This window comes from Eucyclogobius newberryi, unplaced genomic scaffold (assembly GCF_026437365.1).
Source record: "Eucyclogobius newberryi isolate DKJ021-1_F unplaced genomic scaffold, fEucNew1.0.hap1 SCAF_2, whole genome shotgun sequence".
NCBI classification, from domain to species: Eukaryota; Metazoa; Chordata; class Actinopteri; order Gobiiformes; family Gobiidae; genus Eucyclogobius; species Eucyclogobius newberryi.
Window position 1 is genome coordinate 27013314 of NW_027315834.1, and position 15126 is coordinate 27028439.

Here is a 15126-nt window from a genome sequence, read left to right on the forward strand (position 1 = left end):
CGAGGAGCCGAGAGGAGCCGCCAGGAGCTACGAAGATGAACCCCGAGCGCACCAGGACCACCGCTTAGCTCCAAAGTCCCCAAAGTTCACAGGGTCGTGGCTGAGGATACACAGATGAGGAGGAAGGAGACAGGGAAGAGCCAAGGAAGCGGATATTGAGTGTGTGCGTGTGTGTGTGTTGCCCAAAGGGGGGGAAGCGTACACACACACATATATAAATATAGACCTATCTCCCAACGCGCACGAGTTGAGCCGGCAAGCTATCCGCGCGGTTTCCCTGACAACTAGAATGGGCTGCAATTTGTGCACATTGCAGAAACGGGAAGAGCACTACAAGCTGCTGTACGAGATCGCTCAGGTGAGTGGCGTCATGGTGGTTTGGGCAATGTGCACGCTGCTGCTGGAATGTGTGTGTTTTGGCAAGACTTTTGAAAAATATGTTAAGAAAAATAAGAGTGGAATAGTAATAAACAGCATTACATCACTTGAAATGGTTTGTAACGGAGTCAGTCTTTGTGGTAACAGTGACAAAGTTGATGGAAGGTTTTATTTCAGCTCTGAGCATGTTGTTGTTGTGTCCTCGGGCAAGACACGCGTAATCCTTTCACAATAAAAGTTTTTGCAAGCGATTCATAGAGAAAATGTTGCACTTGAGGTCACATTTCCAACGATATACAGCATGCTTCTGATTTACTCTTGCGTATAACGATCATGAAGTATTCCCTTGCATAGTCCATCATGAGAAAAAAGAGGAAAAAAGTATGCGGCGGTGATATCAAAGTGTTATGGGAGAAAAGGTGGCAGCTGGGAGACGAATCGGGGTCAGAAAACCTCGGGAAATTGACTTACTTCAGACGCGCGCCATCAAAGTGAGCGGAGCTAGTTATTTCTGGTGCGAGTTCGCTCCGCGCCGTCGTCTGGCTGCTCCGAGGGGATTCGCATTCACCGCTATCTCACACCAGTCTGTCGCCGTCTCCCGAGCAATACGGTTCAAACGGCGTGCTGCAAACGCTGTTACCCCCTTCGCCTGTTTTGTCAGGAGGAAACCTGTTTTTACGTTTCCCCCCCCCATTGAAGACAATAGATTCCGTTCTGCAGAAGAGATGTTGGCAACTTTGAATTCCGACAACATTATCACGCACTCATAATATTCAAAATGATTCCGTTTCTACAGTGAAGTGTTGAATAATTAGCCACTGTTATTCTTGACTAAGATTTATCTGCGCTGTGTTATTATTGCCCGTGATAAGTTAAGCGAATGGATAACTTGTAATAATGGCTTGTTGATTAGATAAAAATGCAAGAAAGTGTCAATTTATGTCCCTCGCTCCCTGTAATTACGCTCCAGAACGCGATGTATGTGAGCTAAAGTCAATTATTGATGGTTTTTTATGGTTTAACGAGAAGCGAGGTGCTAATAACGCCGAGCAAGTCGTGCACGTGCTCGACTTTGTTGTGTCGAACTGTAGCCAAGGAAACCTGGCCGCGCAGCCACAACTCATTCATAATTCAGCATCTTACAGTGTTACAAACTGCAGCTGCTTTTCAATAATTTCTCATTAGCGCGGTCATAACCTTTTGGGGAAACTTTTGGGGAAAATGCTTTTTAAAGGTGCACTGTGTAACATTTTTGGCTAAAATATTACGCAGTAAGGCTTCAACTTTCTAACAATATGTCTATCTATCTATGAGGTTTTTGTTTGCTCAGAAATACTTACATTTTTCTTATATTATTTATCTATGTATTATATATCTATGTTATTTTGTTTATTTTATTTATTTTATCTTCTCTGTATAGTTTTTATGTTGTTTTTTTCACTGTTTGTTTGTCTCACTAAAAAGCACAAAAAAACAAAAATACTTGCATTCTTACTGTAGTGTTGGGGTCGCCTCTGCACAGATCTGACATGTAACTCGACTTGAAGTCAAGTTTGATTTCGTACATTGGAACGTTCCAGGCAAATCTAGTCGTCGTTTTCAGATATCAGGGCTGGTGACGATGGCATGCTCTCAGATTGGGATGGTCCGATATGATTTTATCAAGCCGATACCAATATCCGATACCCAGCATGTTTAACTGTTGTTACCGATAAGTGATATTTGCCTGAATATAAAAACAAAATGTATTTCTATGTATGACTGCGTGCAAACTTGCAGCTCCCTGTTTCTATTTTTACTCAATCATCTGTTCAAAAAGTCAAATCTGATGCACCAAGGAAAAACAAACAAACAAACAGACAAAAACATGATTAGTGCCAAATATCAGTAAAATTTCCTACATTTTACCGACTCCGACATCTGGGAAAACCCTCGAATAACCGACATACACTGCTCTCAGATGGAGGTCAAGAGCCAGAATTTCCTGTTTATGGTATTGCACTTTGCCATGAAATAACCAAACGGTAAATCCACAAATGTTGAACCTGATCATTAGATTGACTCACTACATCATAACAACAATCTTCATTTTAACCATTTTAATCACAGCTGCCCCCTATCTGTATGGAGCATTACTGCATGTCGTGATGTCATCTGAAACCCACATCATCATTATTAGCACGATGCTTTACAGTAATGCTCGATAATGGTGTTGATTGGGATGTTTGTCCGCTCTAAAATGGAAAGAATACATAATCACCTGCACATATAAGGATGTGGCTTTTAGATGGGCAATTTCGAGTCACGGCGGCACCGGCTCAACGCTCATAACGGACTGTGCGTTTTAATGAGCTTGAGGATGCCTGTATTGTCTGCCCAGTGGAGACGAGGAGAAAGGGGGGGACCGTGTCAGTTCAAGGAAACCCAAGGAGGTGGTGGCAATGTCTGCAGCGCTGTACAGTGTTTCTGCAGCGCTGTACAGTGTTTCTGCAGAGAGAGATGAGTTTAATGTTGATCTCATTGAGTATTTTGTTGGTTTTCAGGCACGAGAGGAAGAGTTATTTGCTCTCTGTTGTGATAGTTGAAACACGGAAGCGCTTTATGGAGCTAAATAACACAAATGTGCAAGTAGAGGGCGGTAGAGGGAGTAGAGTTTGTCATATCCACTGTCCTAAAACAAGTAGAGTGCATCCAACATGTGATAAGAAAAACAGAGCACATTGTAAAATGAGTTAATTTAGTACATTCCGCCCAGTAAAATGTCAAAAACTTAATGATTTTACTTATCATTGGTACAATTAATCGATTATGTTGTAGTGTTAAGTTATTTCCTTCCTATTTTTGACTGCCAGAGTGCGGTGCATTGTTTTGGCATTAAGTCAGATGCCCTTCCTCCTCTCAAACGCTGCATTCACAGTCTTGTTTGTCACTTGTTTGATCTAGTGTATACTGCCATTGTGTGATCATTCTGGTTTTGGCGCAGTTTCATCTTGAAGCAGACTTGGTTTGGTCATGCTCTAGTCCTGGTCACGTCCCAATATTGATAATGCATTTGTGTAAGAGTTTAACCTGCATTTATTCAGGCTTGAGACACAGACAATACTGATTCCATACTACCGAAAACCTCTAGCACCGGCCGCAAAACTAATAATTCATATGGGCCTGTGATTTGTGCTCCAAAAGCTTAAAACAGGACTTCCATTCAAGAACAACAAGCGGAAATGTGCCGTTTTGTGAAGACGCTAAAGTGTGTGGATCGCTCTCAAAAAATGCCCATATGGTTTCCTCCTTTCCTGCTCGCTCCGTAGGTGTCCTCTGCAGTGGCATGTGTCCAAGAAAACAGTCTCGTGTGCATGTGTGTGTGTGTGTGTGTGTGTGTGTGTTTGGGCTCTGGTTACTGCTAAATACTCTGCGGTGTCTATGTGTGACAGTCGGGGAACACCAACCGCGCTCGTTGGCAGCGCTAAAAGAAGTGCTAAAGAGAGGAGCAGGAGCGAAAGGCAAGAGCACACCAGGCAGTAAGTGTGTCAGTGTGACCAGAAAAAACATCTTGGAGTCCGTGCAGTATCTTCTCCCTGTTTTTAAACGTGAGCTCGTGTGATACTGACGACAAGTACGACAGGATTGCGATTGATTTATGTGCAGTGGTTATGTCTAAATTTACATGAGCTGGGTTATTTAAAGGTGCACCATGTCACGTTTCTGGTGAAGGGTTCGCCACCTGCGTTCCTGTTTCCATGGAGATATCCCCGATTTGCCAGAACGTTCCCTGTTACGGTATTGCACTTACATATCTTGCATTTATTCATTTACATGTTTTGCAACTGCTCAAAAACACCTTGAGATTGCTCATCTCTCCACAAATCTGACTGTGTAACTTGGGCAGCTTGCGTCACCTGCTCGTCTCCGTGGAGATGTGAGATGGATCGGTTTAGTGTCATACTTGTGTTGAGTATTTCAGTGAAAACAGTCGCATCGCCGCGGAGACAAGCAGGTGGTGGAGCTTTTATCGGAAAATTGCATAGTGCACCTTTAACTTGTCGCGTGACTATGAAATTTACCTTGAAATGAAAAGCAACGTATCTTTAATGAGCTTTAATCTTGTTGCAACATTGTTTTCTCATCATTAGTTTACTCAAAGTTGTATTTTAATTGATTCATGCCTGGTTGAGTAATCCTGTATTGTCCTGTGTTTTAAGTGCCCTGTTAAGTCCTTTTTTAACCTACCCCTTATCCCCGCCCACTGCCCTGTAATTATTTGTGATTATTTGAAAAATGAAGACTCTGAGTGAAACATGTAGGGTTCTGAAATGTCACAAAGCCACTTTTCAAAAATACAAACATGTAAATGAACATATGCTGCTTGTCACGCTGGAATGTCACTATGAAGAGGCTTAACACTTCTGCAGTTTTGAACAAGAAGTCAATGGACCCGTTTCTATTATTAAGGAAGTCATTTTGGATCAATATTGAGATTTGCAATATACAAAATTTATAATGATGGTCTACTTATGTTGCAGCTCAATAATAAGTACATGGAAAAAAGCATAGTATACGTCACCTTTAAGGACCTTATTTTCCGGAGCGACTTATTTGTGATATTATTTGTTATTTTCACTGGCAACTGCATTTCCCATGTTGATTATTTTCACACTGGCAACCACAAGAGGGCGCTCTAGGCTCTAAGAGACGCAGAAGAAGAATCTGCACTTCCTCTACCTCTGGAGTTTGTGGAGTTGTTTAGAAGTGACACAGAGGAAGAAGAATTCAATGGATTTAGTGATTTGGGGTAAAACTGATGCTTTGGTAAACTTGTTAGCATGTTCTTTATGCTATAGTTATCTGAATAACTGTTAATATGTTACGTTAACATACCAGACACTTACCACAGTTCTGTCTGTGCCTCATGTAGCTGAAGGTGTTAGCGTTAGCAAACGTACACCTATTCACCATGTTTTTTTCATCTCTATTATGCATTTTTTGGGTAGTGCAACTTGCGGTATACTCCGGAGCAACTTATAATCCTGAAAAATACGTTAAACACATCTAAACTAGCAAACCAAAATGCCGTGCGCTTTTGTATCTCTCTGGTTGCTTCTGCAGTCTTGGCTCGTTCGTTCTGCTTGGCACTGGCTCAACACTGTAGATGTGACTCTTGTGTTCCAGCAGCGCCGCACTATGGGATGCACCTGCTCATTATACAGTGTAGGGCGAGGAGGGTTTCCCATAGATACGCGTTGACCAGCGCAGGTGCACAGAGATGGGCCAATGGTTTATGAACCCTGCCAACGCTCCCATTTGGCAAAAGCAGCAGTCGCTATATTGTTATTTCACACCTGTTTGATGACTGCAAAAACAATGTAATGGTTGTTGTGCGTCGTGCACCGGGGTTTGGTTTGCAATGTCGGCGGTGTTTGTTTGTGATAACATCTGTTTTCTACCAGGTTCTCACCTCTGGGGTCGAATGAAGTGGAGTAGGTTTAATATGGGAACTATATCAACATAAAATATCAACATGTCCGAACAACATGACAAACGCGTATAGATTCTTATGCTAAAAAAATATAAATACGTAAAAAATCCCAACAAATTTTTTTTCTGCTGTATGTTATCAGTAAAGACTGCCACTTGACTGATGTAAAACTATGATATATATTTATTTAATATGAATATTATGAAGGAATAATAATTTAAAACATTTTTTTTTTAAATATCCTCCCAAACAATACTTATTTTTATATGTTGGTTCATCTGCACATATATTTAATTTGTAAGTTAGATTATTTTATTGATATCACGTTACTTAACATAGTATTTCTGGGTATTGGACCAAAACAAAATCCCTACATTTTAGATTTTTGATGGCATAAGTAAAGACTGCCACTTGACTGAATTAAAACTATGATAACTATTTATTTAATATTAATATTAATACAATTCCACCAAACCAAGGAATAATATTAAAAAGAAACCTTAAATATTTAAAAAATCTACATTTACATATGTATAATTTTTTTCACTTTGGTTTATCTGCACACACATTTAATTTGTAAGTTCGATTTTGTATTGATATCACGACACTTACCATAGTATTACGTGGTATTGGACCACAACAAAACTCTAGTATCGCCCATTACTTCTTAAGACTGGTTCAAACCACATGTTTATTGTAAGTAACGCGATCGCGCATCTAAAATCACATTATTATAACACTGTTGCGCTCGGCCAATCAGCTCTTTCTTAGACCAAAACATAAAAGCAATTACGCAGAAAGGTAATCTACACTTTCACAATTTTACTTCACGCTGTGTCTTGAAGGGCCACTCTTTAGTTGATGTCACCGATTTCAAAATGTCATGTGGCCAAACGGATTGCAGCTGTTTTGCAGATCGCTGTTGTAATGACATCCCATCCTCCCCCCGCCACATGAACACACTTGTATTCAGCATCTTTTTTTGGGTTGTTTTGTGAACGTAGCCGAGCATAACGAGGTCCATTTGCCGTTATGTTTCGCCTGCAGCAGTGCTCGCTGTTTCCCCTCGCTCTTGTGGACTCTGGACCTAGCTGCACTCTCACACTACACCTACTCCAGCTGCCCGGCGTCCACACGGAGATTTATGGCTCTCGTCAGACCATTTACATTCAAACGGTGTGTGTGTGTGTGTGTGTGTGTGTGTGTGTCATGCATGAGTGTGTGACCGCGGGGCTGCACTCTGGACACACAAACGGCCTGTTCTTGCATGTGGCTCGTGGCACTGTTAAATTGTCCCTCAGCCTCTGGCCCTCGGAGTGTTAGCAGAGGACTTGTGCAGGTCTGGCCTTCAGTTGTAATGAAGTCAGCACTGTTATATCAAGCAATACAGAGGTGAAAAATGCATTGAAAAAATAATGTTCGTGGGCTTTTTTGTCAAATTTTCAACTCTGTAGTTTCTGTTTTATATTTTAAACGGTTTATTTGAAAGTCCATCAATGCACACTTTTATTCTAACAATAGTGGACTGATCCTGTCCTTTAAGCTGCCCAACTTTATTCTTGTCAATTTGTATATATTGTGTTTTTCCTCATAGAATATATGATAAGCTCTGAAGTAAGAGCCGGAAGCAAAATTGACTGCGTTTCACAAAAAAATATTCAAATATTCATGCATGGGAATATTAACAATGTGCTAAAGGGTTTGTGAGAGCTGGAACTGAGTTACTTAAAGCAGTGGTTCCAAACCTGGGAGGCAAGGACACCCTGGGGGCGCCAGAGATTTCAGGGGGTCCCCTGAGCTCTGTCTGGTCAGAGGGTCAGGTCAGCAAACAAACCATTTGAGCAAATCACACAGTTCAAATCCAGAATAATTATTGGAATTGGGGCCCAGGAAGTTTTTGGTTCGCACAGCGAGGGTTTCGAGGAAGGTGTAGGTTCGACTGTCCATTTTACTAAACCAGAGTGAACATATTAGGGCATAAATTTAAGATTTTACTAAGTACATATGTTTCCTTTTTTTCCCCAGTTTGACAATTTTGATGGCATTTAAAATGATTCTTCCTGGTTGGACATATTTAAAAAAAAAAAAAATCTTGATTTAGTTTAATGATTGTTTAGACCGTTGTGTTTTCAATTCCAACCCCCGACCATTTGCCGACTGTCTCTCCCCTCTCCCTCCCTGTTCCACGCTACAGCTGTTCATTTTAAAAAAGCCTTTGGCCTTACATTTATTTTTTTATGATGTTGCGTGACTTTTATCTCTGCATTTTAGATTTGTGATGGCATAAGTAAAGACTGCCACTTGACTGATGTAAAACTATGATAACTATTTATTTAATACTAACATTAACCCACCAAACCAAGGAATGATAATAATAACTTAAAAAAAGAGAGTCATTGTGCATTTTTTATGGCTTGATAATCAGGGAGTGCAGCTTTTATTAAATTGTTCCGTTTTCTAGCCATTCATTTGACTCACGAAATTATTTTTATTTTATTTTTATCAAATAAAAAATAATAATAATATATATATATATATATATATATTTATATATATTAAGCCTTTTTTAAATTTTTTCTCTATAGCAGATTTTCCTTTTTTTCCTTTTTGACTTATACAGTATAGGTTGTTTTATCATTGTTTTTATGTTGCACCGAATCACCAAAGCAAATTCCTATTTTTGTGACTTCTGTTCATTGACAATGGCAATAAACCTTTTCTGATTCTGATTCTGGAAAAAAAAAACTAATCTTTTTTTCGGTTATTCGGTTTTGCATCTACTTTGACCAATTTGACTCTGAGCGCCTACACCTCTCTGAAGCAGTTGTTTGCCTGGCTGTACCTGCTTCCCATTGGCCTCGGCCCCGTCCCTCCTCGGCACGTGCCCGTGTGTGCCTGTGTGTGCCCGTGTGCACCGGAGACAGCTGCGGTGCCACATGTCCTGCCAGTTGGACAGCACGAAAGAGGCGAGACAAAGCGCCCTCCATCACGCCGCCCCCTAGTGTCCAGCCCGTGTCACGCAGAGCAGAGGAGCTGTGGTCAGACCCTCACAGCCGTCACCTCCATATGTCCAGCACGGACCCTCAGCCGACAACCACTGCTGTCAAAGCACAGAGCGTGGGTTTATTTTTACAGTTTTACCGAAACGCTAAAAGAAGAAGGGACGGAGTGATGGTTCAGACAAGAAACAAATGTGGGAAATGGAAACAGAGAATAAGGGAAGGTTAAATTTGATTGTTTTTTGTAGAGCCCAATTTCACCAACAAGTCACAGTTAAAAAATGCAACAAATTAAGACAAGACACTGCAGGTGAACAGGGCGAAAAATCTTGAAATTACATACATAAATTTTAAACTTTTTTGCTTGCTTGAATGTAAAAAGTTGTTCTTTGTTGGCATTTAATGTGTAAAAAGGGACAAAATTCCATATATTATTTGGTACATGAAAATCTTAAAAATAAAAAGCCAGATTAAATAAATAAAAAACACTTAGGGGATTTTGGATATCTTAAGCATATCTTACTGAACATTGGCATACAAATTCTACTACTACTTTTTTGGAGTTAAAACTTTAATATCAGTTCAGAATTAGCTATCAATTCTGTACAATCTAATTAAGTACAAGACTGAAAAGTTTGTTCAAAGTTTGTTCTACTTTAAGGGGTGATCTTTATGTCCTTATGGGAGAAAAAGGAATCTTTAGAAGTTTCCTCGTCCTATGTAAATCTATGTTTGTAAGTGGATTAAATGAAACAATAAAACGTCTTTAGGAGCAGATTGGAGAAGATTGTTGTTTCCACGTGAACGCTTTTATGTTGAGAGCGTTTAGGAGGACGATCCAAGAGATATTGGCCCAAGTCCTGTTTAGAAATCAGACCTAAAAACCGTATAGTTTTGTCGTTAATGGCAAACTGTCACGTCAAACGCTCCAGATTGTGTGTGGAATAGAAGTGAGCCCAGTCGTAGCTGCGGAATGGCCACATTTCTGTCAGTTTGACTCGGGCCTCGCTCAAACCTGCACATTCACCACATCAACATGAGGACTTAACCAGGAATAAACCAAAAACTAAACTTGGACTAGAACATGAAAGAACAAGGAGTAAAATAGGATGAAACCAAGTCGACAGTCAGGACTAAAATGAGCTCAATTTATGCAAAGATAACGACAAATGGCAAGTTTATTTAGCGCAATTCATACACAAGGCAATTCAAAGTGCATTAAAACAGGATTTTTTTTTTTATTAAATGTGGAAAAACTGCACACGCAACTAATGATACAGTTGTGAGTGTTGGATTTGGAGAACAGCTGAAAGTGCTGAAGCCGGTCTGATCCGAGGTGATCCAGTGAAATGATAGGACGGTCCCACGGTCACAGGGCAGAGGGGGGCAGGACCGGGGGGATTTATAGGTCGACAGAGGAATTGATTGCAATGACCTTTTTTTGTTGTTGGAAGACTTAGGAGTTGTTTGTCCGTTTGTGTGGGTCAGAGTAAGTGTAAACCGTGAGAGTAATCCCATTGTAAGTCGTGTTCTTGTACACACACAATACGACTTACTGGAGTGAAATAACTTGCTTGTACAACTGTTGTAAAGAGTGAGGTTGGATTTGGGTCAGGTTTCGAGTCGGATTGGATTAAACAAGGAAACAATGGAGTGAATGAAGTACTAAAAGTAGGACCAAAACTTAAAAAAAGCACTTATGATATCCCATAATATCCCAGTGCCCGTGACAGGTCTGACGACTCGTTGAACTAAAATGTAGTTAAGATAAATATAGTTTGAATTTGGCTAAAAAAATATAAAAACATTTATCACAGAATAGCTCATTTCACTTCCTGTTTGTAATTGATGACATCACAGTAGGAAATTACCTAACAAACTGGAGAAAAACTCATCTAATGTCCTAATTTTTTTATTTTGACCAATACATATATATGAGAGCAACTTTATTTTGTTGAATTGATGTTTAGAGTGTCAAAAAAGTTGTTTCTTTGTGTAAATTCTGCATAAACTTTGACTGGAACGAGTGTCCCTGGTGTGATGTCACTTCCTGTCATTTCCTACAGATTTTTCAACGTTTTCTCCACAAATACCTGCTCGATTGGTGTAAAACTGTAATTTATATGTACAACAGGTATAAATACACCAGATAAAGTCAAAATTAGAAAATCGTAAGTGGTTCAAGCCGGGAATTAACCACACCACATCCAAATGCTCGTACAGTTTGAGAATTGTTTTACGTAGTTGTTGTTGAAGGCGTATGATTCTGTTTTCTGTACATTTCTGTAAAAAAATTAAAACTGAGCGTTATAGGTAAGATGATCACCCATTTAGCGCTAGCTGGCTTTGGCTGAACGATAAACGTTGGTAATGGCGGGGCTCTAAAATGTTAATGTAGCATTATGGAAATGAAGTGTTGAGCACAGATCATCTGGCGTCGTCCATCACAGTTTTAGGAGCTGGCTGAGCGCAGCAGGGTCCACGATACACATGATTTACAGGTGCACATGCTCCACGTACCAGCGCTATGGGCAACGGTCCCCTGGTCCACTGCCAGGAGTTAAGCAGGAACGGAAACGATGGTTCAGCATTAGCCAAGAGAGCCGGGACGGAGAAGGCAACGCTACTTTTGCAACTCCGGTGGCAGAAAGGTTTATGTTACATGTGGCGAGTGAGGATCAAGAGAACAATCCTAAAATGATGATAAACTGGAAATAAATCAACAACGCCACCTGGGTTTAACTCTTTAACTGGCTTTAACTGACTTGAGATCTATACCCGTATTTTCCGGACTATAAGTCGCACCGGAGTATAAGTCTCACCAGCCAAAAAATGCATATTAGAGAAGAAAAAAACATATATAAGTCGCACTGGAGTATGAAATGCAGTTGCACGTGTGAAAAATAACAAATATTTTATCACATACAAGTCGCTCCGGAGTATAAATATAAGTATATAAGTATAAGTTGCACCCCGGCCAAAACTATGAAAAAATATAGTTATAGCCTTATAGTCCGGAAAATACGGTAATTAGCTCATCAAAATCCATTATACATTTCGTCATCAGTTCACCGGTTTCATTTAATTCACAATCAGGTTTTTTATCCACGCAGTTTTTCCATTTTACAAAGCTAAGGCCGCGGGGCAGTGGCTCGGTCAGACCTCCTTGTAACCGCTGAGGAACACGCCCCAGAGACCCTAGCTTTCCTGACCTAGCACCCGCCGGAGCACGGGCCAGGCACGTCGTGGGGCGTGAGCCTCTCCACGGCAATGGTGACAGGGCATCATCAAAAGGCTGACCGGAGGTGAAAGCTGGAGAGGCAGAGGGCGGATCCAGTGAGATACTGAGCGTAGGCGACACCTGCTGGCCATTGTGCTAGTTTGGTCGTTACCGTCACATGTTTTTTGAATATCCATCCATTTTCTACCGCTTGTTCCTTTTCGGGGTCGCAGGTGACTGGAGCCTATCCCAGTGACTTTGGGCCTTAGGCGGGGTACACCCTGGACAGTGGCCAACTCCTCGCAGAGTTTTTTTTTTTTTAATATGCAAGCGATATATTACTATTTATAAGTAGTTGTTAGCATTTATTTATCGTAATAGTTGAGCTCAGGGTGGCGTTCAAGTCCAAAGTCATTACGGTGAGCGGGTTACTACAGCGTAAAGTGGAAGTATTTGACCTCCGCAGTACGTGTTTGTGTAGATTACTTGGAACAACAAAGCAAAACACTCGTCCAATTACCCGAAAAGCCGCTCTAGACCGCCGCAGCGTTCAAGAAAAATAGAGCGGAGTTGCCGTTAGCGTGTTACTGTTTTGACCATATCCGTTTTCATTCACCATCTAACCGAACCTGTTTCAACCAGATTGCGTGCACAGGCAAAAAACATCAGGGTGGAGAAAGGTCCGAAACAAAAGGGAGGCTAGTGCAGGTCCAGCGTGTTTCACTCGCCAACAATACCCCCTGCACCGGCTCTGATAAGCCCGGGGATGAAAGCCTTGCTGTGGGGAGGCCGACACTCCCTCCACCCCCTGAGACGAGAGCCCCTGCCGCACCCGCCGCACCGCCTGTTTGCTCACACTGTGTACCCCCGCGTCCCAGGGAAAACATTCAACAGCTTTATGGCGTGTCGTGCCTTTTTACTGCGCCGTGAAAATGTCACTCACGCGAAGAGAAGTTATCCGTCGTTATCAGCCCCGCGTTGATTAGCATACTCTCCAACGCGCCAAGTGGCCTGGTCGAGATGATAGGAAGCGAGAGAGAGGACGAAACGAGGAGCGAGATAAGGAATCGTGTAAAGATGGTGACGGTAATGTGATGATAAATGAAATAGAACGGGATTATTGCCCCTGTTGTGCCAAGTGTGACAGCATAGAATACAAGCCAACCTTTACATTAAGTATTAAATGTGGAAAGTACATTTACAAGTACATTTCTTTTTTCAGGGAACAGTGTGCGGTTGAAAATGTGCAAAATAAAATTGTGATTTATGTTATTGTTCAATATTAAGTAAAAAAAAATCACAATTCAAAAAATAATAAAGAAGATCCTTATACTCATGTTGGGGGGGGGGGGGGGGGGGGGCTTCTTTTGTCACAGCCCATTCTTATCTAAGAACCAGTAGTTAATGTTTTGTGTGTGTATCAGAAGCTTGTTACAACATATGTAAGACTGAGGTGTAAACTAAACCATAAACTACTGTCCTGTCACTGGTTCTCTTTATCTCGGACCAAATGTCATATTATTTAATTTAGTTTGTCCAAAGAACATCTATCATTCTTATCCTTACCCTATTTTCCGGAATATAAGTTGCACCAGCCAAAAAATGCAAAATAGTGAAGGAAAAAACATATATAAGTCGCTTTTTTGGGGGGAAATTTATTTGATAAAATCCAAAACCAAGAACAGACATTTCATCTTGAAATGCAGTTTAAAATAATAACAGATGAGAGAACATGGTGAATAGATGTACGTATGCTAACGCTAACACCTTCAGCTACATGAGGCACAGACAGAACTGTGGTAAGTGTCTGGTATGTTAACGTAACATATTAACAGTTATTCAGATAACTATAGCATAAAGAACATGCTAACAAGTTTACCAAAGCATCAGTTTTACCCCAAATCACTAAATCCATTGAATTCTTCTTCCTCTGTGTCACTTCTAAACAACTCCACAAACTCCAGAGGTAGAGGAAGTGCAGATTCTTCTTCTGCGTCGCTTAGAGCCTAGAGCGCCCTCTTGTGAAATGCGGTTACCAGTGTGAAAATAACTAATAATATCACATATAAGTCTGAGTATAAGTCACACCCGGCAAAAACTATGAAAAAAGGTGCGACTTGATTATAGTCTGGAAAATACGGCATATATCTAACTTATATATTGCTATGATTTGTTATAGTTTGGTGGTCAATACTGTATACAAAAAAATAGATAATAGTCAGTGTTCATTATCATTTGTGGTAAAACATATATGAAAAGTGAAGATTAAACATAAAAAAAGTTATGTTGTAAACTTTATAATAAGACAAGTTGATGTTTTTGCAGTTTTGCGATTCATTTTACAGACATTGGTTTGATCATTTAACAACAGCTAATCTATTCAAAGACATGTTTTAACACATTTCTGTTGAATTTAAATCATACTGTCTGCCTGTCATTTAAAACAAAATCAATATATTAATTTCTGCCAATATCCCCCACCCTCTAAACCTTTTCTGATTCTAATTTTAAATCCACCCTGTAGTTTTTAATGATCGGCGTTATCCGATTTAAATCTAATCCAATTTAAAATAATGAACATGATTAATTTGTCGAATGTTTTGGATAAGCAACCTTCGTCTGATTGTGATGTATTTACCAAGCTTACAAACTGGTGTAAAAACAAGCGTCATTGTTCATTTCCCATTAACCACTCTCCCTAATCCCTGTATTCTCTTGGTATTTTTAGCTTTCATTCTTACCTCATGTTTTCCAAAACCGTGCTCACTCCTCTTCCCCTTCCTCCTCCTCCTCCTCCTCCTCCTCCTCCTCCTCCTCCTCCTCCTCCTCCTCCTCCTCCTCCTCCTCCTCCTCCTCCTCCCTCCCCCCCCTCCTCCTCCTCCTCCTCCCATTATCAGTCACAGACACTGTTTCAGGTCTGTTCCCCTTCACTGGGCCTGTCTGTCTCTCTGATGTTTCTTACTGTCTGCCTGTCCCTCTCATTAATACACTTTGGCCTAACCTTAGCCTCTGCAGTGCCCTGGATTTTAAGTCTTATCTGTCAGTCTCAATACGAT

The 15126-nt window shown here is 40.7% G+C and overlaps 1 protein-coding gene across 1 annotated transcript in view; it reads left to right on the forward strand.

Annotated features, from left to right (window-relative positions):
- The first annotated feature begins 208 nt into the window (after positions 1 to 208).
- Positions 209 to 15126, forward strand: part of pdzrn4 (PDZ domain containing ring finger 4) — a 58542-nt gene continuing 43624 nt past the window's right edge. Inside the window, exon 1 of the mRNA XM_072454900.1 lies at positions 209 to 358. Within this exon, the coding sequence (XP_072311001.1) occupies positions 290 to 358 (69 nt within the window). The 5' untranslated portion in view covers positions 209 to 289. The remainder of the gene's footprint in view (positions 359 to 15126) is intronic.